This window comes from Enoplosus armatus, chromosome 8 (assembly GCF_043641665.1).
Source record: "Enoplosus armatus isolate fEnoArm2 chromosome 8, fEnoArm2.hap1, whole genome shotgun sequence".
NCBI lineage: Eukaryota > Metazoa > Chordata > Actinopteri > Centrarchiformes > Enoplosidae > Enoplosus > Enoplosus armatus.
The window spans coordinates 8,009,427-8,036,008 of NC_092187.1; the positions used below are offsets into that span (position 1 = coordinate 8,009,427).

General features: G+C 41.8%; 2 protein-coding genes across 3 annotated transcripts; both read left to right on the forward strand.

Moving 5' to 3' along the window:
* The first annotated feature begins 5,141 nt into the window (after positions 1 to 5,141).
* Positions 5,142 to 13,526, forward strand: amt (aminomethyltransferase). Of its 2 annotated transcripts, XM_070910821.1 has the most exons (10): positions 5,145 to 5,237; positions 5,274 to 5,294; positions 6,655 to 6,822; positions 7,029 to 7,109; positions 7,606 to 7,737; positions 7,852 to 7,930; positions 8,395 to 8,540; positions 10,451 to 10,631; positions 11,361 to 11,516; positions 11,955 to 13,526. In XM_070910821.1, exons 1-10 carry the CDS (start codon positions 5,145 to 5,147, stop codon positions 12,128 to 12,130), a joined length of 1,233 nt encoding a protein of 410 aa, XP_070766922.1. In that variant the 3' UTR covers positions 12,131 to 13,526. The 2 variants fall into 2 exon arrangements, with proteins under 2 accessions (XP_070766921.1, XP_070766922.1); XM_070910820.1 differs by having other exon boundaries at positions 5,142 to 5,294.
* Positions 13,527 to 14,531: 1,005 nt separating this feature from the next.
* ifrd2 (interferon-related developmental regulator 2) lies at positions 14,532 to 25,300 on the forward strand. The gene is made up of 13 exons (XM_070910728.1): positions 14,532 to 14,574; positions 15,668 to 15,724; positions 20,481 to 20,597; positions 20,827 to 20,911; positions 21,099 to 21,223; positions 21,509 to 21,666; positions 22,570 to 22,623; positions 22,965 to 23,143; positions 23,671 to 23,779; positions 23,925 to 24,059; positions 24,232 to 24,360; positions 25,003 to 25,095; positions 25,220 to 25,300. Exons 1-13 carry the CDS (start codon positions 14,532 to 14,534, stop codon positions 25,298 to 25,300), a joined length of 1,365 nt encoding a protein of 454 aa, XP_070766829.1.
* The last annotated feature ends 1,282 nt before the right edge of the window (positions 25,301 to 26,582 follow it).

Genomic DNA, 26,582 nt, shown 5'->3' on the forward strand with positions numbered 1-26,582 from the left:
TCCGTGTTTATTTTGCATGTTTTTAAAAAGGGTTAAATTCACATAAAAATCTATAGTGCAAACACAAAGTAAGTTTAACTTTTTATTCATCACTTCTCCTGCAGCAGCTCATTTTCTTCATTTTTCTCTTTACTTTTTGTTACTGGAAGCATTTTCCATGTTGTGGCCACCCTAAGACGATTTAGTTTTAACAGCAGTGAACAGTTTCTGTTTCTGCAGCAGGAAACACAACTTTGGTGACAGTCAGCAAAAAGAAAAAGCTGAGTAACAATGATGATGTAATCACACACAGTTTATGAACTGTTAAGTAACTGATAATTATATATTTAGTATCTTAAAATTGGTGGTTGAAGTTTAACCTTTGCTTAATATAACGGGGGGGGGGGGGTTATCAAAAAAGAACAAAACAAGAATACAAACAGGCTCAAAGATACATGCTTGAAAAACAGTATTGTCTTTGTCAGCGCATTTAATGATTTGTGTTTGTGATCACCACATTTTGTTTGTGTGTTGTTCCACATGCTACTTTTTCAGCGATGCACAATGTTAAATAAATGATACTGACACGTAGACACACAACATGACCGACAGCACAAAATAGACCTGTTAGGTTTCAAAAGACATTTAAACACCCAGCAGTTTAAAGTCAATCATTATTTTGAGCAATAATGCTGAGTAATCAGTTTGCTAAAGATGTTAAATGTGTATTATGCAATGTAATGTTATGAGATATGCTGCCTCCATTCATTTACTCTGACCAGTTATACACTGGTCTAATGACGGCACCATCACAGAACAAAAAGTATCTGAGTTCATTCAAAAGTCATTTTCATATAGTGACCCGGGCCGGAGAGAGTGGAAAGGTTTCCAGAAACTTCCCATCTCTTCATCTCATGGTTCGTCAGTTACATTTAATCTTGAAACACAGACAACACTTAGAGAACATTTTAACAAATGTTTCCACTTCAAGGAGAAGCCACTGTAAATCAGTTTTACTCAATTATTAAAGCATCTCATAACCAATATTAAAAGTGTATCTGCGTGTATGTATACATGTGCATGATTAGTCTTCTGTGCGTGTCTTCCTCATGTCCCTCCTCTCATGACTGTCAGGTTGTGTCTCAGTGCCTGCACTTCTTGGATCAGCAGTGACAGCTCTGTGGCTGCGGCATCTTTCTCCCTCACTGCCTCAGTCAGCATCCGGATTGCGCCGCCCTGCTGGACTGGAGGAGAAACCGAGACAAAGGCACACCTGTCAGCTGGTCCATCTTGGTTTACACAAAGCAAAATTCAGTTAGATTCACAGAGAGGTTTATAATGATTACATTAAAAATTGGAAATCACATGATGAATGCAAAGACATCCGGGCAAACACAGTGGATGAAGTGTAGTTCATAGATCCAGGAAATGCAAAATATCCAGGATATATCAGGGGAAACAAATGAATATCAAAAATGAATATGATATCTCACCTAAAAAGTAGAAGATGAGTAATACTGTTAGCAGAAGCAAAGTGATGATAGCGCAGCCCATGGCGTAGGCACGTGATGAACTGGGTGTCAACATTTCCTGTAGACGGCTCTGCCATTTGCTGCTGACTGGATGGCCTCTTTGATTGGCAGCTGTCACGTCACATGTGTAGAGATTCCCATTCGGGGAGGGTGTGTAAGCAGGACGAGGAGGCCGTGTACCTGAAATCATACACAGCAGAGTCAATTAGTGTCGATGTGTGTGTACTTTTGTCGCTGGTTCAAGGTGTGTGTGTGTGTGTGTGTTTGTGTGTGCCCCTCCGTTGTTTGTGTGTGTGCCTTTATGGTTGTGTTTGGATCGCGGGTGTGTGTGCATCTTTGTGTCTGTGTTTGAGATCTGTGTGTGTACCTTTGAAGCTGTGTCCATAGTGTGTGTGTGTGTGTGTGTGTGTGTGTGTGTGTGTGTGTGTGTACCTTTGTGGCTGTGTTCGTGGTGTGTTCGGTGGAGGTCGTTGATGGAGTCCACAGAATGGAGCTCGATCTCGGTGAGATCTCTGTCGCTGACCCTGTAGAACTGAGGGGTGGTCTGGGAGGAAGGAGGCCTCGACATCTTGCCTCCTCTTGAGGGATGAACAGATGGTTAGACTGCCAACTGGTTCAAGATGGCACTCCACTAGTCAACACCTTCCTTCCAGTCAATATATCTGGAAGCTTTATAATCTTTGTAAAGCTGTGCCACGCAGCTTCCCACAGTATTAGCTTCCGAAGGCCATTCAAAAAAACGTTTAAGCTTGTGTCAGTAAACAGCACATAGCGTGGCCGTGTTGACCAACCAGGCTTGGTCTGTGGTCGACAGGATACCAAGAAATGCAAATCTACAAAATATTTCCAGCAAAGATCAGTTTAGCAACACAAAAACAAATTGGCTGTAGACTTTGATTGGCTACTTTGTATTTGGAAGGTCAGCTACGACTCCCTTTTTATTTTTGATGCTATTTTTATTTCTAGCCATCCCAACTCAGAGATGCAAAGTAAAGGGAAGGATTGAGTGATTTGATTTATCAGGAGCTGGCAGCTTTTTATGATGTGTCGATAAAACACAGTCAGACCTGTGAAAAGCACTTTATGTCTAACCACTTCCTGCTTGCTTCATAGGAAGCAGTTGATACACTGTGGCAGCTACTACAGATGCTTTCTGTCTGCGCCGCGATCATTCATCTGCCCTACATTAGTCAATGGAACTGTTCCATTGGGATCCAGTTTCATCTAATCTAAATCTCAAATATCGAGCTGGTAATTAATAGAGATGATGGGTTGCCTCTGAAAGTGGAGGAGAAAGGACGGGAAGAATTCGAAGATATTCTGTAGTTAGAATAAAAATAGAACATTAAGGATGTCAAGGATATCATGTAAGAGGGCAAGACAACTGAACATCTTGGTTTCTATTTGAAGACAAAACAAACAGATCATATAAACAGTTGATTTATTGGAGCTATTGATAGAGCTGGTTGTCAAACCCATAAAGGAACAGTGTTACTGGAATTTGAATCAAGGGCCAAAGGACAGGACAGGCTCCTGTCTAATGACTAACTGAATGAATGAATGGATGATTAACTGGATTACTGCCTGAATACCTGACTGTACTCAAGACGCTGTAGCCAGACCAGATCTGTTTTATTGGATAAAATACGTCTAATAAATACTGTACTTCTCCCACTTACCTTCTGTCACCATGAACAGGAGCTGTGTTGGCTTGTTTGTTCTTGTCTATCTGTTGTCTCCTCACACTCAGACACTCAATTGCCAAAATATGTGTCTGCGTCCGCAGGGGCAGCAATGAGTTACATCAAATATCCACGCAGGTTATCCAGCAGCCGCACCATGACAATAGTAATCCAACCAAACTCAAATGAAATCCTCACAACCGTTTCCTTGATGTATGAAAACAAAAGGGAACCTCCAGGTTTTGCCACAGGGTCCTACTCCTTGTGAGCGTGTCAATGAGCAACTATAGGACGCCCCAGTGCCACCCACTCCTAAGTATGTTTGTGTGTGTCTATGTTCCAGTTTAGCCCACCCTAGCTGCCCTGTGAGAGAGGCAGAGACATGGAGAGAGAGTGCACAGCCGTATCACCCCCCTCCAAACATGCTCACACACACGCCCAACCCTGCAGGCCCTCAAGGCCTAAAATAGCAGCAGAGACATGGGGGTATTATTAGTTTCTCGGGCCAAAGGATGACTCAATGATCTGGGTGGAGGGCATGATGGGGTACATAGGGATAAACACACACTCAAATACTCACATAAACAAATGCCATTGGGTACACAGGCAGGTGGACAACCTTGAATAACTTGATTTCTGTAGGATGTAAATAAGAATGGAGCAGCTGACAAAATCCAACACTTATCATCTTAAGACATATCATAAGATTTGTAAATGAAAAATCGAGACTTATGGTCGAATATGTGTTTTAATATTAAACATGAATGCTGGTAAAGGGCATAAAAGGGCATTAAGTTCTTCTGTTTGCACAGTACAGCATGAGGAGACCTCCAAAATGTGCTGTTTTCCAAAATAGATAAATAAGAGTCCATACATATAGTGTGGAAGGATCCTGTTGGCTCAGCGATCTGAGGCCTTTAAAACCCTCCATGATGTTTCCTTTCACTCTTCACTTTGGAATGAAGGTGTGCAAAAAGTGTGCAAAAATACTGGTAATGATAAATTACCAAATGACATGAAAAAGTAATTTGTTAGTTCACAGTTGTTTTGTCTTGTTGACCCACTGAAAGCCACCGCCCTAAAAAGGAGGAAAACAGTAGAATGGAGTGTAACTGAGAAAGTCTGTTAACTCTGCATCTCTCATTGATATCACATCCTTTAAGAACAATCGCATATCATTAAAATCTCATCATCTGTAACGCATTCATTACAGTAGTAGTAGTAGCTAGCTCGTCCGCCACAGTTCCGCACTTCATTTTTCGTCTGGATTTGGAGTCCATCTTAGCGCCATATTTCAGTGATGGTGTTCTTGATATTGGTTTTTCTGTTTAATTTCATCCCTTGGGGAATGCCTCAGTCCTTTTCATACACGCTTTGGTGTCCCTCCAGACTATGTTTGGACCAAATATGCATTTACCTGGTACATTTTTGGCTGAAATTGACCAAGTTTAATCCTGACCCTCAAGCCACATGACTATCCTTAAAAAAAAGAGTCCCTCCGTGTCAGCAGTTTCAAACCAACACACAAAGCAAAATGTTTGAAAATGGTTATTTCGATAAATAGCTTATTAACAGTGCCATTATTATGGGATCCACATTAAAAGAGCTCGTCTTCCAGAAGAAATACTATACTAATACTATTAAGGCTCTTGGCGTAGATGTGTAGTCAATGTAATGTAATCTGTGGTCACCAATATGCCTTACAATAGTGAGTCATTTTTATCAACCGGTGAAGTGCTGCAGGGCTAATAGACTCATTAACTACATTTCCCACAAGTCTTCGCTCCTTCCTTCTGTCGCTGCCGCTTCATGTGTTTTTGCCAGGAAAGCAGAAATTCCGTAGTGAAGAGTTCAGGAACACAGCGGAAGTGTTACCCGTCAGGAGCGTGCGTGCCTGTGTGTGTGCGCGTGTGTGTGAGAGAGAGACTTCAGCGGGTGCTCAGGTGACATGATGTGGGCTCGGTTGCTGGTCGGGGTCGGGGGTTCGGGGCTCGGGCTGCGGGCTTCAAGGGACGGTTTGCTGCGGGTCGCTGGAGCTGGATGTGCGGGGAAGCAGCAGCAGCAGCAGCAGCAGCAGCAGAGACAGGCTTCAAGTGCGGAGGTAAGAACCGCACGAAGTGTCGCTGCACGGTGAACTTCTGTCGCCACAAGTGATCCAAAGTGCTTTGGGAAATGACTTCTCAGTTTTCTAACTGGAAGATGATGAAACAAAGCTAGTATTCTGTGGTACAAAGTGATGAATTATTCAACAACCTCGCCCATAAAGTTTTCACCCTCATGTCATCAGTATAATAACATTATAATAATACAGAATATACGACCCGGCTACTTTCTTACAAGATATCTCTGTGAAACTCATTTAATATCCTGGATTGTATTTGAAATTTTGGTTGTGAAAACAAAAAAAGTTTTTAGGATACAGTAGGTGCTTTTGGAATCGACACTGGCCATCATATTTGGACTCCTTCCCTCCAGAAAACCTCCGGAATAAATCACTGGCTCCTCCAGTGTTACTGCATATTACAATAACAGCATGAGAGCGTGGCACAGCAGGAGCCACCTCATGCAGACATAACGTGCATCTGTCCCAGCAGACTGCCGTCCTCTCTCCCTCCCTCTGCCTGCCTCACTTCACTGAGCTGCACAAGATGATTTTATTAAAACCACGAGTGACTGACTCTACCGCACTGTCAGCACTGTCTCTGCGTCCGCTCACTCAGTGTGAGCCTTTGAAGTGTGACCTTATCCAGATTTGTTCAGCTATGTATTCAGTCATTTCCTTCCTGCGTTTTCACAGATGTTTCTGCAAAGGAGGTTATGAATGAAATAATACAGCAGACACCAGCAGCATCTGAAGTTTATCAAGCCGCTAAGATAAAGTTCATATTTGTGGGAACCTCTTTTTACACATAAGTCCCTTATAATGTATCAGCTGAGGTTTATCTCTGAGTGATGCACAAAGCAAAAGGGGTAAAAAGACTAAAGTCCTGACCATGTGGAGTGCCCTAATCTGTAGTAGTTCATTAAGTGTATGTTGTGTGTGCGTCCGTGTGTGTGTGTGCACGTGTGTGTGTGTGCACATTACAACCAGGGCAACCACCGCAAAGTGCCGACACACTCTGCCCCATAATGCATCTCTGCTGCAGCGCTGATAAGCCCCCTTTACTGGCTGGTTCAAAGGTCAGAAGTCAGGGCAGAAAGAACAGATCACAGGAGCGCAGGAAAAGACTGACCTGTCACTCTGCCATTCGGCTGTTTGAAGATTACCACACAGCAATGAAATACTAAGATTAGTCACGTTTTTAAAAACATTGCATTGATACTTAAAAATCCCAATTGTAGCACCTTTTAAGATACATCATTTCAACAACAATTTAGTGATTAATATATTAAAATGAAGTTACTGTATTCCCTGTGTTTCTATTTTTTGCACACTCAGTGTCGTGTTTTGTTTTCCCCAGGCGGCCTTGAAGAAGACTCCGCTGTTTGACTTCCACAGGGAGCAGGGAGGGAAGATGGTGGAGTTTGCAGGCTGGAGCATGCCGGTCCAGTACAAAGACAGTCACATCGCCTCACACATGCACACCAGAGAGCACTGCTCCATCTTCGACGTCAGCCACATGCTGCAGGTGAGACAACACGCGCACATACAGAACACACCGGAACGCAGGTAAACAAATACACATGAACAAACCCACGTATCACATTCATAGTCACACGTCATCATAGTAAAATACAGTACTTTGTCAATTAGCAGGGGTTCATTTTATTTGAAACCATGAAACAACCCACTAGAAAAAAAAACTGTAATCCTTTTTGCTTTTTTTTCTGTCAGACCAAAGTCCATGGCAAAGACAGGGTGAAGTTCATGGAGTCTCTTGTAGTTGCAGATATTGCAGAACTCAAGGACAACCAGGTGAGATAATTGTTACATGTTGAACCTGCAATAACTCCGTTTTTTTGTTCACTTTGTGGAAGCAAGCCGTAAACACAACATATCACCTTTTAAGTTGATGTGGTGAACTTGTTAGCAAGTTCATTTACACGTTCAACGGGTGCAAGCAACATTTGCATGCATTTGGAGCTGTGTTTCTGTCCACCTGATGAATGTAAGTCATGCATCCACTGTATGTTCAACAGCTAGCCTCTAACTGTGCCTGCATGCTGTTTGGTGCTGGGCAGGAAGTGGACAGTGCACAGCTGCCTCTTTAAAAGGAAGCTGATGAAAACAGTGAGAGTGAAACAAAACAGTGAAGACCAAAACATTGAGCTGAAAGACTCCAAATGCACTTTTGAGCTGAGGGGAACTGCAGAGTCGGAGTCATTAGACCAACTGGACAATGTCCAAATACATATCCTGCTTTAAATCCTCACCCTCTCACCTTTGTCTCTCTCCTCCCTCACCCCCTCAGGGCACTTTGTCCCTCTTCACCAATGAGAAAGGAGGGATTATTGATGACCTCATAGTGACAAAGACAGACCAGGGCTACCTCTACGTCGTCTCCAACGCTGGCTGCGCTGACAAGGACTCAGCTCTTATGAACGTAAATACAGACAGAGACTGTGTGTAGACAGACAGCTTAGACTGATAGAAAGTGTCTGAAGTGTGTGTGTGTGTGTGTGTGTGTGTGTGTGTGTGTGTGTGTGTTGCCTCTTAGGCCAGACTTGCAGAGTTCAAAGCTGCAGGTTTTGATGTGGACCTGGAGTTCCTTGATGAAGCGCTGATTGCTCTGCAAGGTAAAATATTCTTCTTCCTTTCTTCTTCCTTACTTTATTCCTCTCCTCCACCCCCTATTCTGTTCTTTCCCTCCTTTCCCCTCTTATTTTTTCCTTTTCCTTCTTTTTCCTCCTGTATGTCAGCCCATCATTCTTTTCCTTCTGCCTTTCTTCTTTCCTCCTTCCCCCCTCCATCCTACTCTCCTCTCTCTGTCACTTGTTTTCCTCCCTCTATCTTGATCGTCTTTATAATGATTTGTTTCATTATCTCAGTTGATTTCTTTGTTTTTCTTCTTGTCCCTGCCAGTGTTTCTCGTATTTCATTTTTCTGTTGCACTTTGTTTCACCTTCTTCCATCAATTCTTTGTAGTTTTATTTCACTCTTTCCTCTTGAATCCTTTGTTCAGTGGCCTCTTCTGTATAGGACTCCTTATGTCTGTATGAGTTCATGTAGATAATTCATCAGTTGTGTTGTGTGTCGTCAGGTCCAACCATGTCTCGGGTGCTCCAGGAGGGGCTGAAGGAGGACCTCAGTAAGCTGACCTTCATGATCTCCACCTTGGCCACTGTGTTTGGTGTTCCGGGCTGCAGGGTCACCCGCTGTGGATACACGGGAGAGGACGGGGTGGAGGTCAGCATCTCTCTACACTTTTTTTGGCTTTGTCCAACAGTAAGCTTGAGCAAAGATAGAAGTTAATTTAAGTCGCCACTTACACACGTTTGTAGATTTATTTCTGAGGCCTTACAAAACCCTCAGATGACAAGATCTAATTTATCGTGTCTTTCACAGCATATTTTGAAAGTGGTTATATGTGGTTATGTCGTGGCCACAGAAAATATTAATTTCAGATTAGGTGGCAGGTGTCCATTAAAAGCCCGGGCCCTTTGCTGCATGTCATCCCCTCTCTCTCTCCGACCTTTCCTGTCTCTGTCGTCCGCTGTCACTATCCAATAAAGGCCAAAATGCCCAAAACAATAATATTTAAAAAATATGATAATAAAACATCACACCTCCAGTCAACAGTTTAAACATGGTTCTAAATCTGTGAGCAAGACATATTAACATTGTGTCTTTTCACCATTACTTTTGTATATCATCTTGCTGATCATACCTGATCTTTTGTTATTGCTTGCTTATAATGGACAGAGTGGCAACAAACAAGACCAAGGGTCTACAGGCTGCGGGCTCTTTGAAGCTGTACTTAGGCACAGCAGAGCTTTGGGCTAAATGCTAATGTCAGCATGCTAACATGCGCACAATGACAATGCTAACATGCTGATGTTTAGTGGGTATAATGTTTACAATGTTCACCATCTTAGTTTAGCGTGTTAGCATGTTAACATTTGCTAATTTGCAATAAACACCAAGTACAGCTGAGGCTGATGGGAACGTCATTAATTTTGCAGGTATTTGGTTATGAACCAAAGTGTTGGACAAAGTAACATTTTGACCTGATGATGGTGCTAGTTGAAAAGTTAAGGGTTCACCAAAGTTATTACAATTCATCCTGAGGGGGACATGAATGTCTGTACCACATTTCTCTTCGAGACATTTCTTTCAAAACCACAAATGTGAACCTCATGTTGGAACTAGAGGAAAAGGCAGGGGATCCCCAAAGTCAGTAGGATTCATCCTCTGAGCACCATAACGGTCTGTACAGAATTTAACGGCAATCCGTCCAATATTTTTTTTAGATATTTCAGGGACCAAACTGGTGGACCAACCGACAGACAGACATTGCCACCCACAGAGCCAAGCCGCTAGCACGGCTAATAACGAATGTTTTGTGCACTCACAACTTTTCCTCGTCCTGTGTGCCGCTGTGTTCACTTATAAGAGGAATCTCTTTATTTTCATGAAAATAGTGGAAACTGTTAAACATGGTGAGTGTTTCTTTGTATCTGATAGTTGACTTGTGATTTCCATGTCCCAAAATTTGGTGCGTAATGTCATTAAACACACAGACCTCAAGTCAAAGAGCTGTGTTCAGTTTTTGTCAAGTAAAAAAAGTGTTTTGCCACCTTAACAATCTTTCCTTTTTTTTTTTTACATGGTGATAAGTCTCTTGTTAACACTGTTAAACACTCTCCAACTATTCTGCTTGCGAGGGACCTTCTGCCTGATCCCAGATCAATGTTTTACTACGTGGATTTATCTTTCTTCATGCTCTCTCTGTTGGCCCACTCTGCTGATAGCAGGATGGATGTGGGTGGGTCTCTCTCTAACAGTGGGAATGTGGGAGTTTGCTTCTCTCTGTTTGACTTTTTCTTTCACATGAACTCATATTTCCATTACTCTTTGCCTCGGTGCTAAGACCCACTTGACTCACTCTGCGTTTTCATTCCATCAACAATTGGAAGTCTTCAAAAATACTAATCAGTTGAACCTCTTTAAATGCTGAAGCAAAGAAATAGGCTTCCCCAACATAGTAAATAAACATCTAAAAACAAACTCCCAACAAATGTTGTTTTTATTACAATATTGATGAGTTAAATATGCTTTTCCCAGCTCTACAGTCTGTCTGTGTCTCTGTGTCCCAGATTTCCGTCCCTCGCTCCAGAGTGGTGGAGCTGACGGAGAAGTTGCTTACTAACAGTGAGGTGAAGATGACAGGTCTGGGTGCCAGGGACAGTCTGCGGCTGGAGGCGGGGCTTTGTCTCTATGGCAACGACATAGATGAGACTACCACACCTGTGGAGGCCACCCTAGTCTGGACCATAGGTAAGATTTTAGTGTTCATTACGAAATATATATTTTTTTCTCCAAAAAATGTTTTTTTGATAGTGAACACATTTGCTTATAGCAGCTATAATTGATATGTATTATGATAGCCATGTATCAAATGACAGTGTGTAATGTGAGAGACGTCGCTCGTAGTCATAAACCTTCAGTGAATTCACCCGAATCTCCCCTCAGCTTAAAGGAGCTTCAGCTAAGCAAGTTTCAGCTCATTGTTTAATTGTCTGCAACTTTACTCTTTTGGTTCACTCTCACCGCTATCATAGCATTGTTCTCGGCCACAGCAGGCACCTGTTTTCAGTGAAAAAGCTCTAAAAACCTCTCTGTACACTATCTGCTCAGCACCAAACAGCAGACAGACAGTTAGAGACCAGCTGGTGAACACGGTGCAGCATTTTGCCGCTAAAGAGCCAGATATTTCCCTCAGGAGTTGGTAGAGACCAAAAACACAGCTAAAAGTGAGTGAATAGTCCACTTATATTCATCAGGTGGCCAGAAACACCACTTCAAATGAATGATAATGTTGCTCCGTAACGGCTGGATGTGTAAATAAGCAATTTGTAAATTGAAATGAGTAAGTGTCCTTTCTTTCCCTCTCCTTAAAAATGTCCTTCAGCGTGCCAACAAATGTTTCTGCATGTTGTTGTGTCTCTCTGTACTTTTTAGTCTTTTCTGTGTATTAACTCCAGTCCTTTGTCTTCTCACATGCAGGAAAGCGTCGGCGTCAGACCAAGGATTTCCCCGGTGCTGACATCATTGTACCTCAGATCAAATCCAAGACAGCCAGGAAGAGAGTCGGTCTGGTGTCCACTGGCCCCCCCATCAGACAACACACACCCATACTCAGCCCTGATGGAAAGGCCATAGGTCAGAAAGCAAACGCAGTGGGAGTGGTGGCAGGAGAGAGCTGTGGTGTATTTCAGTTAAGAGTGGTGCAACACCAGTGGAAGAAAATAATCACGGAGTAAATGTGAAATAAAATTAACAGTATTTCTCCATAAAAAGAGTTTTGCATAAAAAGACAAATTGTGATATATATTAATATTGAAGAAAAATCCTTATGATTCAGAGTATATTGTAAAATCCCAGTGAGTGATTGAATGAATGAACGAATGAATGAATGTAATGTGTAAGCAGACAAAAACTGAGTAGATTAACAGTGTGATACACACTGTGTAACTTATAATTTCTACAAAAAGGTTTTATTTTGGCCCGTTATCTTTTTTGTCTCTGAAGATGTAGCTCGAAATGGTGTCAGACAGAGATTTCCAAGGAAAATACCTTTTCTTTTCTGTTTTTATTTAGGTGAGGTGACCAGCGGCTGCCCCTCTCCCTGCCTGAAAAAGAACGTCGCCATGGGTTACGTGGATGCGGCATTCGCTAAGAACGGAACAGCCATCCAGGTCGAGGTCAGGAAAAAAGCAGTGCCTGCCACCGTCAGCAAGATGCCCTTCGTCCCCACCAACTACTATTCTGGATAGGAGGGACACATGCTGCACACCCACCCATACACATGCATACATATACAGCACATACACTCAAACTGGACCATTCCTCCAGTCTGTTCCATATTCACCAACGCTGCCCCCTTCTGTTTACCTCCTCCAATGCAACACCAATGTAAAACGTAACGCAATGTAAAAGTCTTCATTGGTGAGTCCTCTGAGTGAAAATATTCTAACATGGTGAACTACAATACAGTATGTGTGCTGGTGTAATGTGATCAGTCGCTTTCATTGGGAAGCGCATTAAACGTGTGTATTTGAGGCACTAAAGCAGAGACACTACATACAGCTCCACAGTATAAACCGACAGGTGGTTTGACAACAGATACTCATGTAATGCAGGCTGTCACTTAAACAAACAGTCAGTATGCTACCTGTGTGTGTTTAACAAACACAGCATCCAGTAGCACGGCTTCACCTGTGGTGGGTGGATGGGTGTGCATGAAATAAATTACAAGCAGCACTGTTGAGTCAGAGAATGTATGTATGATGGTATGAGCTTAGCTTAACATGGTTCATAGACCAAGTTCAGTTTTTTCTATTTTGTAAGTGGACAGCAGGTTAAACTGAATCAACTCACTGTACTTCCAGTGAGGACAAAAACAGTGAGGCTGTGTGGATCCATTAAACAAGTATTTAATTAACTTTTTTTTGTAGAATAGAGGTTTTGCTAATGAAACATGGCAGCATTTACTTTGTCACCGCTGGACCAAAACCAAGAGATTCCAAATGGTTCTTGTAATGTTCAATCACTACATGTCTTTTTGTTAAAGGTCTTTCAAATACCACAGAGCCAAATTTCCATTTGTTTCCATCGTAACCCTTCCAACACAAAACCCCTACCTGAAATATAACACACAACTGTGCCAGTTCAGTTTGTGGAATTGTTATTTTTCTCATCAAGTTCTTGTTTGGAGGGATTTTGAAGGAGTTCTGGTTCGCTCTGTTTTTATGGTCAATAACCTGACCAGAGTGTTTCTCAGACTGTTAATAATATAATAATATGATGAAGCTGAAGGAGAAATATAATGATAAGGTACAATGATAATCTAGCTTGAAAAGATGTTAATTGTCATTATGTGTGTTCTGTCTGGCAACTAATGACATGTAATTTCTGTGTTAAACAAGGACACGTCTTTGGACTCTGTAGAGCTCTGAATGTCTTATTTTATGAAAATAATAACATTAATATAGAAATAATACTACTGATTTATAGGTTGTCAGTTTTTGTCAACTCTGTCTTGAAGGTGCACATTGTACGACACTGGATTAATATTAATATTTAACTGAAATTTTCATGTAAACATTTTAAATAACATTGTTTATTTGATTAGAAAATACCTTCTCTTTATTAAAGACAAATTCCTTTTCATTTCCCCCGTGACCTGCTGTTATTCTTCTGTTGAAATGGACACTGGTATGAAAATAAGATTGCATAAATGTTTTCTATTCAAGACATTCCTCTTCACATTACTATGGTCAGTAGTTGGGCTCCTAAAGAAGGGTCTGGATTTTTCCCCCTCTGAGTTTCTCAAAGTTTGTCACATAATTCTGACTTTTCCCAAAATTCTGATTGTGGCACATATGTCTTTGGGTAGAACAATGTCTGTTTAAAAATATTAAAAACACACTCGAAATTCTGATTTATAAATTCCTATTTCAAAAATCAATCTCAAAATGTTGTTTTAATCATGAGAATTCACTATTTTAACATTTCAACAGTCTGAGAGTTCTGACTGTATTTCCACCATATTGACTTTTTGCGAAATTTGACCGTCCATTAGGATTAGCATAGATTAAGCATGGACATCAAATCTAAAAAAACAAGTGCTTCATCCACACCGGAAACGGGGGATGCTAACAGAACTAACCTGGCAACCCGGCCGCCGGTCTGTTCAGTATTGACTGAGAGGAAGATGGTGGACTTGGCGATTGAAGCGTGCTCAAAACTCCGTCCCAAACACTTTGGAAAATACTTATTATCTCAACCTGGTATTAGATATAGATTACCTGGGGACAATCATAGATAATACATTGTGGAAACCGTTGAGGAAAGCGACCGGACTACTCTTTATTCCTAGACTGAAGGAACCGGGGAGTTGCGGAGCGTGGTGCTGGTCGGTGCTCGTGAAGGACGCTAGCCAACGTTAGCCAAAGTGTCAACAAAAAGTGTGAAAGAAGGTGGGACTGTGGGAGCTTTTTACCCTGTAGTCGAGACAAACCACGAGGACCGTCCAGCCCTCTGCTGCTGCTGCCTTCACACCAACTGTCAAACCTGCGAGGAGCGGACTCGACAGTTTGACTGGAAGCAGGCTAACTTTAGCTAGCTAACCTCAGCTAGCTTTGTTGTGAACTGTGGACCAAAGCGCTGCTCAACATGCCACGGAGTAAAAAGGGGAAACGTGGCTCCAGCAAGCCGGGTAAGTAGAAGCAGCGGCCATGCTAACTCGCCTTCCAGATTTTGGAAAGAAACCAGCAACAATGTTGTGACAGTTATGAAAATGTTATTACACGCTGTTCCGCCGCCGCACCTTTAGAGTAGCGTGGCAGAGACTGGCGTCAGCAGTTTGTATACCTGTGTCATATGGCATGAATGGTAATACAGCGAGACAGTAGAGACAACTTTAGCTACTTGACTTGTAAATTGTTTTGCAGTCTGCCATGTGCAGCCATGTGGCTTATAATTAACGTTAGTGCTGCAGCTTAGCTGTGCAGTCTGCATGGGTTTGTGATTTTCATATTGAAGCCACGAACTTCAACGAGTTCATTATAACCTACGTGTAGAATAATTGAAGAACTGTCCAACAAAAATGTCATCTAAAGATTTCTGCTAACACCCAGGACCCCGGCTTGCTAAAACTACACGTGCAGGGTTAAGGTTAACTACATTTTATTTTTAGCAGCAATGTCATGCCACTTAAAACTATGTGGAAGAGGAACATCCCATGCAACAAGTGCAAAGGATCTCTCAATACAGTTATGCATGAATTGAGTTAATCGACCTGCAGTTAAGTTGTGGCTGGGGAGTCACAGCTACACGTTTCTATCAATGTACAGTAGTGGTGCGGACCATGCATGTGCCTGTAAGGGCGTTTCACTCTCCTCACGTTTTATGGAGTGACGTTGGCTGGGGAGCACACACGTGCCAGAGGCTAAATGCACACACACATTTTTGTGGGTTGTACATTTCTGCTGAGGCTTAATAAATAGAGAGATAGACTGGTAGATCAAGAAACACATCAATAGGACTATTAAATCTGGTGTTTCCATTATAATTGCAAATCTTTGTCAATTTTATGGCAAATTTAAGGCTTCTGAGTTGTGCTGTATTGTTAATTGTGCATCAGCATTTTGCAATGCAGCATTAATGAAAGCGGTAAATGGAGCTCACTTCTAATGTTTTCTTCTCCATCACGCTCTTGACTGTATCTTTCTATTCATCCATACATCCGTCCACCATTCTTCCTCCAATCTATACACCCCTTATTCCCTCCATCCATACATCATCTCCAGGCTCTCTTCGTCAGGAGGTTCTTCAGCTGCAGCTGTCGGCTAAAGCCTCGCTGAAAGGTAACTCCTCCGACACCTGACCCCTGACCTCGGCTTCGTGTCCTACTCGAGGCTTGTCCAGAAGCTCCTGAACCTCACTACAGTGCATGCAGTAAACTCAGCAGCCACTCGCTTGCTAAACTCGCCTTGTGTTTTTTCCAGCGACACTGAAAAGTTTTAACTCCTCCTACCTCCCTCACTCATTCATCACTGGCCCAGGCTGCTTTCTGTATTGACTGACTGGCTGACTTTACCACAGTCTCTTTGTGGCTTTACAGCACAGTGGCACCAACATCACTTCATTGTCTAAGTTTCTTTAGTCCTCATGCATGTCATGCTTGAACACCATGAGTTAACGCCCAACCTTCACGCTGAGATAGATGGCTGTTTTTAAAAGACGAACATCACAGGACTATAAAGGAAGTTTCTACTTCTGAACTTCTCAGCCACCCAACCTGTTCACTTACAACTGGCAGCTATAGTCTTGCTTCACCACCGTCTACTTTGTCCAAGTCTTGAGTGTTCTCCCATCATGCCATTAATTTGGTTAAAATCTCTGCGACCATCCATCTTACCTGCGCTGACACCAGAAAAGTTTGGATTCAGGCAGTCATTGCTTCATGGAGTGACTTTTTCCTCTCTCTCTCATGCATGCGTGTGTGTGTGTGTGTAATGTCATGTCAGTGTATCACTCTTGACACTGTTCAAATCACCACACTGCATGATATACTGAGGATCCGGTTTAATTTTAATTGTGTTATCATTACTCTTCGTGGCTTTCCCATCCCACCTTGCCTTACTGCTCCCATGTGTTTATTTATTTTGAATACTTGAAGTGGTGTTTTATTGATTGGTCGATTTAGAGTTACAATCTGCAACTTTCCACAAATCTCTACATACAGCAAATTTGACAGTCTGTTGTATTGCGGTCATTGTTACTCCAGAGAAATATCCCACCTCTCAAAGTAAATGGTATTTCCTGCAGAATTATTTATAGTGGAAGTTATTTTATTTCCAAGACCTGGATTTATTCCAAGGCCTGTTTTTAAGGAGTAGTTCCAGTAGGGGTTGCAGTTTAAAAAGGCTGTTAATTGTGTAAAAAAAAGATCAATTGGCGATGACAAGAATTAAGGATGTCAAAATATGAGTTTTGTTGTTCCCGGACTGTGAGTGCTACGAGTATTCCTCAGCAAAATGCTTGTAGAGAGAATGCAGCTTAATTTAGTCTTTCATTTAAAGCTTGTGCTACCAGGCCATGGCCAAGGGACTCAAGCGAGCTCCCACCCCTCTGGCTGAGAGTTCTGATTTGTCCGTCAGCAGTGCATCTTCCTCAAACTGACTGAGTGCTGGAACTGTGTGAGTGATTGCTATGTAAGCATAAATGGAGACGGCACGTGAGTCGTGGCAGGGAGCTCACACCATAACCAGGCTGCGTGTGGGCAGGCCTGCGTGGGAAGGTGTATAGCTGTGTATCTGTGTGTATCTGTGTTTATGTGTGTATATGGCTGCGGGGGAGTAGCGTGTACAATGGCAGGGGGTTCAAGGATGATGACTGGGAAATTACTGGCTGATACAGGTTTGCAGGGCGCATTATCTCTGTGAAGAGTAGCTGTGTGAGCGAGAGAGCTGCAGGCTGTTCTGTCAAAGAAATATTGCATAAGGAAAGTTGGATTGTCAGGGTGGCATTCAGGTTTATCTTGTAACGATTGAAACTGAATTTCGTATAAGGTTATCAGTCTTCAATTGACTGAATGAATGTGTTTGGCCTCTAAAAGACTGGAGTCCCTGAAAGTCTGTGTAATTTCCTCCCGGGGATCAATAAAGTGATTCTGATTCTGATTTCATGCAAACATGTTAGCACAGCAGCACCCTCCCCCCCCCCCCCAAAAAAAAACTTTTTAGGTAATGTATTTCCTGTGCTGGATTGGCTGCACAGATGGCTACACAATCACTGTCTAGTTTAAGATGTTACTGAAAGATGTGTCACGTTATCCACTAGTGCTGGTTTAGCTATATTAATGAAATTCAGTCGCCGTATCTTATTTGAAAGGAATTTGACTGCAGATGGTTCTGACTCTGACCAAAAGCCTTTTGATCTTGCAGATGTTTCCCCAGAAACAGCAACTGTTATGATCTCCAAGTAGTACTGGAGGCTCTACTTTGTATTGCCAGCTCAGCATTATCCGAGCACTAAGATCTTACACACCCTGTTTTACACCTGACTGTGTCATATACTGACGTGTAGCTATTAATAGGAACGTAACATGTAACTGGTGTGTCATTACTGTACAGTACAGTTTTGGCATTGAGCAATTATCCAGCTGTTAGCCAACAGTAAGAGGTTTAAAGCTACAGTCCCCAAACTTTAGGGTTTCACAAATGCAACCATTTTGTCAGGCAATAGCAATTTCAGAAGTATAGAGAAGAGTCTTTAACTGATAGTCCGGTACGTTTGTCTGCCACAGCAGAAATTCAGCAGCATGTGGCTCGTGACTGAAGATAACTTCCACCCTGCTTCACTGTTGCGGTGTAAAGAAAAGGCAGAATAGCAGATCAGACAACGACTCTACAATCGGGTCAAATGGCTGAACTTTAGCCCAGTTTACTCAGATTACACATTCTGAGCTCAAATATAGCCTTGGATTGAGTTACTCATACTTGTACTCTTCTCTGGAATGTTCTTATTACCTGAGCGCAGGTGGACACAGCTGAATGATATCAGAAAATGAGTTGTCATATTTACTGTACATGTGTGGTAGGCATTGAGCTTGTACCTAAAGCAGAGTGGAATAACAGAACTTGCTACTGTTGCAGGTAGCCTACAATTAATTATATGAAAAATGTAAATAAACGTTTTCATTGAGAAAGTAATTTACAACTACAACTTGCATAACAGTGACCTCTGGGTTACCTCGACTGTCCTGGTTGACCTGAACACACACACACACACACACACACACACACACACACACACACACACACACACACACACACAATCTGACCATTCTGGATAGTACACTGAATGCATGAATAAATGAACGGCCTCTGTGGTCTACAGTAATCCCACCAACAGTAGAAAGTTCTGAGCCAGCAGGAACCTGTGGGTTAGCTTAGCTTAGCCTGGGGGCTCTTACCCCTGAGCTGGGTTGAAACATTAAACACTAATTACCGCCCGGTACTAATAAACATATAAAAAATGACGGAGAATTACCTAATGGGAATTTCTGCTGCTATCAGCTATTTCCTGACATTATGTAAGAGAACATCAGCTCCTATGTGGGTGAGTTCGATAATAAAACATGACGGTGGGATATTGGGGAGCAACCGTATGTGTGTGTATATATATATATATATATATATATATATATATATATATATATATATAAAATAACGTGAATGAAATACATTGGTATATATTTCAGTGATCCTAGTGTAACAGGTCTGACTCCGACATTTTTTATCTTGACTTGTATTTGAAAGTCACGCTGCGTGCGTGTAGTTTCCCCATATTACAGTTTAGATAACTTTGCTGGTGATTTGTAAGTTGGAGGGGGCTGGTCTTCAGTTGTGAGAGTCAGTCTTGTGTAGACTCTTTTTCAGTGTCTCCACAGTGTCAGAAAGTGCTTCAAAGCTTCATAGAAGACGTCGAAATCCTCAGTCTTCGCTGGAAGCTCTGCTGAGGTGTGTTTATGACAGATTTGTCATCTGGATGTATGTCTATATAAGAAGAACTGTGCTGGTGTACAGTTACTGACAAAGACAGACAGCTGAGCAGTGTAAGCCTACAGTCAGCCTCCCTAAACCTGCTATTAGTCACTGCTGGGACATGGCCTCCATCCAGATTCTGGTTAATTTTGGGATGCTTGTTATTTCACTTTCACAGTTAACCAGCTGTCATTTTGAAGCTCTTTACTATTTTATATATTTCATAAATGGCTGTTTAAAAATGGTTTTGTGTCTTGACATTGCACTATGCAAATACATCCAATAAAAACCACCACAAATTACCATAGAACCTAAGTCTCTCTTATCATGAGAAACTGACCATCGTAAGCTTTGCAAAGGTATTTACTGCAGGGTTCTTGTATATGATGGCATTCTAGTGGAAGGTATTTCTTTCATTTTGTCCACTCCCTGTATTGCAGCCTGCTGAGGAAAAGACAGAACTAGGCAACATTGTGGACAATAAAGGAGGAAATAACTGTTGTTGCTGGCTGTGGTATAGGTCATAAGCCCTGCCCCCTCCATGTTAAACCAAAGTACAGGTGAAATACATTTTTCCCCAAAGATATCATTTTAGGTAGTTCTCATCACGCTGATGTTTGTTCAAGTGTTCGTTTCTCTGATAAGTTTGGTTTTAATTAGTTATTTGATGCTTGAAGAATGGGGTGAAACGTCATGATTGACAGCTGAGATTGACTGTGGTGTGCTCACGATTGGGGCGGTCGGGTGTATGGACGATACCTCACCGATCACTACTGCGCAGGCTCTGGCTCCAAATGACGTCACCGGCGCAAGATGGCAGCCCCCGTATCCGGAGTATTTTTACTTCATTTTTGAACAGTGGGAGAAAGAAGAGATGCGTCATCCATCTTTATATGCAGTCTATGATTCAGATTTGTGTTTGTTAACCTGTATCGTGATTCAGAGATGATTCATTCACATTTGCTTTCTTGACATAACCCAAGAATCAGAGCTTGTGTGTTAGCTGATTGTTACCACTGTAATTATAACGCACCAACTCGTCTCACTATCTCCCCATCTTTTCTTTGTCTAGGTATTAAAAATGGGGTGAAGGGAGAGTCGGGTGCCAGTGATGATGAGCTGACATCTGATGTTCTCAGCCACTACAGCAGTGCCAGCGAAAGCACCTCTGTGCTGGAAGAGGGCACAGGTTCGTACATAAATGCAGATAATACACACACATGCTTTTTAGAATCACATTTACTTTGGATAATAACCAATGTACTACTTACACACACCAAAGGAAATAAATGTAGCCAACTTTTGTTGGAAATTTTGATTCCTATTAGCAATTTTTTTTGTGGTGTGACAGTGAAACTTGTATGAATTAAACGTGCACGTAGTTAACGCAATCCTGTGTGTGTGTTGACCAAATACAGGAGGGGAGCAGGTGGATGAGCAAACAGCCCAGGAGGAAACAGAAGACAAACTCAAGCAGTGTATAGACAACCTGATGGATAAGAGGTGAAGTTTTGCTTTCGTGCAGCCATTATTAATCATAAAAAGAGGCAATGTCAGGAATAAACAGGAAGACAATGCAAAGGTGTAGATATTGCAGGTAGTGCTAAAAAAACCTCACCATTAACACCAACCTTATTCTCCTGTCTCTCTTGTCTCTCTCTCCTTGTGTTTGTTTGTGTCTCTCTCTCAGCTCTAAGACGCGTCTAGCAGGTCTCGAGTCGTTGCGACAGGCCTTCTCCTCCAGACTGCTGTACGACTTCCTGACAGAGAGACGCCTCACCATCAGCGACTGCCTGGAAAGGAGCCTTAAAAAAGGTAAACAGAGCTCACCATGTTAGTTAAATGTATTTCTGTTTATTAGGGCGTCATTTTGTTGCATGTATACACGACAGTGTACATTCAGTATGCAGCGCTTTCTGCAGACTTGTTGAAGACACGTGATTTTGTATATCTTCACACACAGATCATTAAAGTTTTGTCTTTTGTCTCAAGTGCTAGTGTCGAAACATGTAATCCTCTGTTTCTCAAGGTGGAACAGAAATGCAGTCCACAACAGCTGCAGTTATTGAAAAACAAATAGTAACTTTCTATTCCCTCCAGGCAGCGGGGAGGAACAGGCAGTGGCGGCCACAGTCTTCGCCTTGCTCTGTATTCAGCTGGGGGGTGGAGATGAGGCAGAGGAGGGCTTCAAGATGCTTCGCCCCATTCTCACCGCCATTCTGATTGACAGCAGTGCCAGCATAGCAGCCCGCCAGAGTGTGAGTAATCTCACTCCTGGGGAAAAAAGAGCAGAGGAATGAAATATGAAATGCATGTCAGCTCGGACATATGTGTATGTAAACACTGGAGTCTTGTGGACGGCAGCTTAAAACTCAGTCAGCAACATGACAATAAAATCCAAAAACATCTGGTTCAGCCGAGAGTTCATTAAGTGCAAATTCTGCAATGCATTTCTCCCACCCAGCTGAGCTCACTCCCACCTCTATTGTTGTAGGCTACAATAGTCAATGAGTCATACCTCAGAAATGTAGTTAACTACATTAAAGGCAAATTCCACTTAAAAATATTTGACATTGGTATTGATTTTGAGCAAATTCAGTTTTAAGGTGGACTGTCCACTCTAGGAAAATGTCCCAACCTGTTGAGGTTGTAGATTTGAAGTCTAGTGACGCCCTTGTGAACTGCTATTTTCAACACAATGTGTCAATTTTGGAAACAAACAGAAGACGTAAAAATACAACACTAGCCAGTGTTTAGGGTACTCTTGAGGACCACTCCCAGTGTGACATTAACAGCAGCCATTTTGGACTCTCAGGGTTGGGAACTCTGTCTGGAGGAACAAATGCAGGCCAATAGGATTGAGTGATATGCCTAAAAATACACTTTATACAGTCATCTTCCTTTTTTTGTTCCAACTGTTTCCCAGCTGTTGTCAAAACCAGGTTATTTACTACTTTGTAGTGTTTCTAAACTGAAAACATAAACAAACCAGGACAGAATAACAGTTATAAGGTTGGCTACGTTATTTAAAAAAAAGTGCATTAGGATCATGGTTGCATGCCTAGTGCAAAGTCATATGTGTTTTGATGTCAGGAGAATTGCAGCTTCACTCTGTCGTGGTTTAATTAAATGTTTTGTTTTTTGTTTGTTGCATCTCTCAGTGTGCTAGAGCTTTGGGGATGTGCTGCTACGTCTCTGCTGCTGAAGAAGGAGAGGTGAGAACATCTTCCTCTCAATGGCTGAATCAATCTTGACACTCATAATAGTAGTTCAGAGATTTCATTTTACCCAATGTTACCTCTACACTTAATGTATAAACCAAAATATGTCAAGCAACGAAAGTGTTCTAAAAATGTCCCAGATAAAGTCTTATCAAATGTAGGTCCAAGGCTCCAGTATCAGTTGGTATCTGGGATGTTAAATCATGATATGGCAACAGCTTAACAATAGTTGTATTTGACAATGAGCTGTTGTACATCAGCAGTTTGTCTTTGTTATCCCTCATTTCATTTTCTTCTCTCCGTTTCCCCTTAACATCACCACTGAACCGTCCCAGGACTTAATCAAGTCTTTGGCCCTCCTCGAGAGCGTGTTTATGTCTTCCTACCCCAACAGAGAGGGAACGCTGCCCACACCAAAACCCGGCAGTCCAGGCCTCCACAGCGCCGCTCTGCAGGCCTGGTCGCTGCTGGTCACCCTCTGTCCTGCATCTAGACTGACTGTGCTGCTCGACCTGTGAGTGAAACAAGCTCAGTGTAAAATAAAATAAAAAATATCTGCCTCAGTGTCGGTAGAGAGTAAATTCTTATACTCATAGTAATCCTTTAAATCCCATTTATATTATTATTATTATTAATAAACAGTGTATGTTTTGCATAAATGATTTCCCCAAACCAGAATTTTTTATCAGCACATCCTTTTCTAGTAGACCTTGAAATGGATGCTGAGCTTCTTTATTGATCCCCGAGGGGAAATTACACAAGTTACAGGTGCTCCCATTTAAGAGCTTCTCCTAATGCATCAAAGACTTTTCAACATTCAGCGTGTACATGTCACTAGACGGAGATTAAAAGATGGAAACAAAGTTACAAATGTTCTCTGCAAGTTGACAAATGTCACACTCACCTGTATGTTCAGTTTAGTTCTGTTAAGGTTCATGGATGTGACATTTTTAATAAATCATATTGCCAAAGTAAAAGTGATTTACAGTGACTAGTAGTGTAACCAATAGTGATTCTCTCCCTCTGTCGCCCTCCCTGCAGTCACCTTCCTAAACTCCAGGCTTGTCTGGAGAGCAGTGATGTCAACTACAGGATCGCAGTGGGAGAGACCATCGCCCTGCTGGTGGAACTGGGACGAGATATAGAAGAGGTAAATACACACAATGGGCTCTACCTCCTGAGCCACAGCGGCCCCTGAAGCAAATGCTGTGTATACTTCTTTTACCATTATACCCATATCTATGATTTAAGGATTTTCCTTGTTTTAATGTCATACAATTATGTCGTGTGTGTAGGATTTCGAGGTGGAGGACAGTGAAAGTCTGTGTGAATGTCTGAAGAGTTTAGCCACAGACGGCAACAAGCACCGAGCCAAGAATGACAGGCGGAAACAGCGCTCCATCTTCAGAGAGGTGCTCCATTACATTGAGGTATGTTTTGTAGCTGCAACGATAATATTAGTTATTTATGATTCTGTTTGTAAATCCGTCACTAAACAATTCTCTTCATTTTCGAGTTGTGCACATCTGCCATGACTTTTTGCTAGTAATGTAAACATCACTCTGACTTTGACTTTGTGATGTCCCTGTTCTTCCCCTGCAGAATGAGGACTTCACAGAGGAGCGGATCAGGTTTGGAGTGGAGAGCGTTTACATCGACAGCTGGATGAGGAGAAGAATCTATGATGCCTTCAAAGAGATCATGGAGTCCGGAGTCAGACACCATCTACAGGTCAGGAAACGCACTGAAGCCACTAGTATACTAAATTGAGTTTGGTGTGTTCTCACAGGAATTATGTTTATTCCCTGGTAGTGCTGCATATAGTTTCAATTTATGTTACTTCCATAGAGTGATACTAGTTACATTTTTTTACGTTTCTTAAGTCATGACTCCTCTCACATCTGGCATGCTGCAGCAGGCTGTGAGCAGGGCCAATGTGTTTTCGTGTGGAGTGTAATGCCAGTTGACGCACAAAGAAGAAGAACACACCTACACATCCACCACGTGTGGGCGAATCCCCCTGCCTCGCTGTTAGATTTATTGTGCATAAATAAGCTACGCAATAATGCACACACATTCTAAAATGAGACATCCAGCATTTTAGCAAAGTGGCATGTGTACTGCAAAATGTAACCAATAATGGCACTTTAGAAAGGAAATGGTCCCTGGTAGGCAAGATGAGTTTACACCTCAGTTAATTCAATACAATTCTCCCATATTTTAATACATGTTGAAGATGAATAGTGGACACGTGTCACATCCAGCTTGATCTACTCATTTGTTCTGCCATCCATGTATGCACACTGTTGTAGATCTCGTCATAACACACACATATAAAACAGCTAAATAGTGTGTGTTCTTGTTTTGGTGCAGTTCAACTCACTACTGAGAGACATCTTTGGCCTCGGCCCTCCCCTCATCCTGGACGCCACTGTCAAAGCCAACAAGATCTCTCGGTTTGAGAAGGTAACAGCATCTCTTCTGTCCTTGAATCTCAACCTGCACCCTGTGCCACAAAGTAAAAAAGCGATTACAGCCTGAGAAATATAAATATTGTTGCACTCATCTTTTCATCATTTTTCTTCAACAGCATCTTTTCAACTCAGCTGCCTTCAAGGCCAGGACTAAACAGAGGAACAAAGTCAGGGACAAACGGGCTGACGTCATGTGAGTGAAGGACGAGGAAGCGAGGAACTCCTTGGGCTATATTGAGATGGATACAAAACGATGCCTTCAAAGCTTCAGCTGCCAGACACACAAAGACTCAACAAACTCTGAACAGGGCTTTTTCACTTGTGCTCTCCACCTGGAAATACATTCTCCAGATTCAAGGCGGTCAACATTTATTCTTAGCTCCCACAGGCAAAGGCAGTCTTGCTGAGGAACAAACAAACAAAATGGAGTGAATTGCGACAACATTTGCTTACAGTATTTCCCAAATGCCACTTCTGATGTGGATACCAACTGTAAAACCTCTTTTATGTGGGATTAAAACTACTTCGTTACAGAGGAGAGGAAATGTTCTGTGCACACAAGGAATGTGATCTTCAGATATCCAAAAAGATCTTTTTATGCATTTTATCAATAAAACAATACAGAGAAAGTAAAGTATTAAGTATAGTCAAACAATTTTAAAGCTTTATGGTACATTTGAGGTCTGTGGAAGCCTTCCTTGTTACACTCACTAGGTTATTGTTTTTGATACTCAGCTTGAAATGCTGCTCTGTGGTTCGACAGGTCAGTTAAGTCTTTTTTTAATCCAAATTTCTGACCTCAGTTTCCACATAAAGCCTGGACATAACCAGTCCTGGTTAATCTGTGAAGCGCAATGTTAAAGCATCCACTTCTGGAACAAAAAGCAAAAAAAAAAAACAACAACACAGAAATATTCTGGAAAAACTCCCCTCTCCTCTGGGCCAATGATTCCTTGTTAATCCTGCAATCGTCCTCTGTTCTTACACCCTGAGTGGCTACTTCAGCTGTCAACCCAGAAACTGACTGCAACCTAAAACGTGTGTGGTGTTTTGCGTGAGTGTGTTTTATTTGAATTGTATTCACCATCATGAAGTAAAACACTTTATATATATATATATATATATATATAACAACAAGATGACTAATTAAAATATGAAATCAAAGAGTTTATATGAAAATCAAAGAGTTAATATTGTCATCTTTGTATTAATACTTTTTTGAGAGGAAAAATACGTTTTAACCATTTCTGATGGATAATTGTATTTTACTTTCTAATTTATTAAAAGAGCAGTACGGTGTGATTTTTAAGACATTTAAAAAATCCTAAAAACTGTTTACAGACACAACTATGGGATGACAGATTTTTTTTCATGTATGTTTTTTATGTGGGTTGGTGGGTCATACTATCTATCCATGTGTATGTATTGCAGATGGACTGTACTTAGGGATTCGTGGTAAGATGTGTACTTGAATCAATA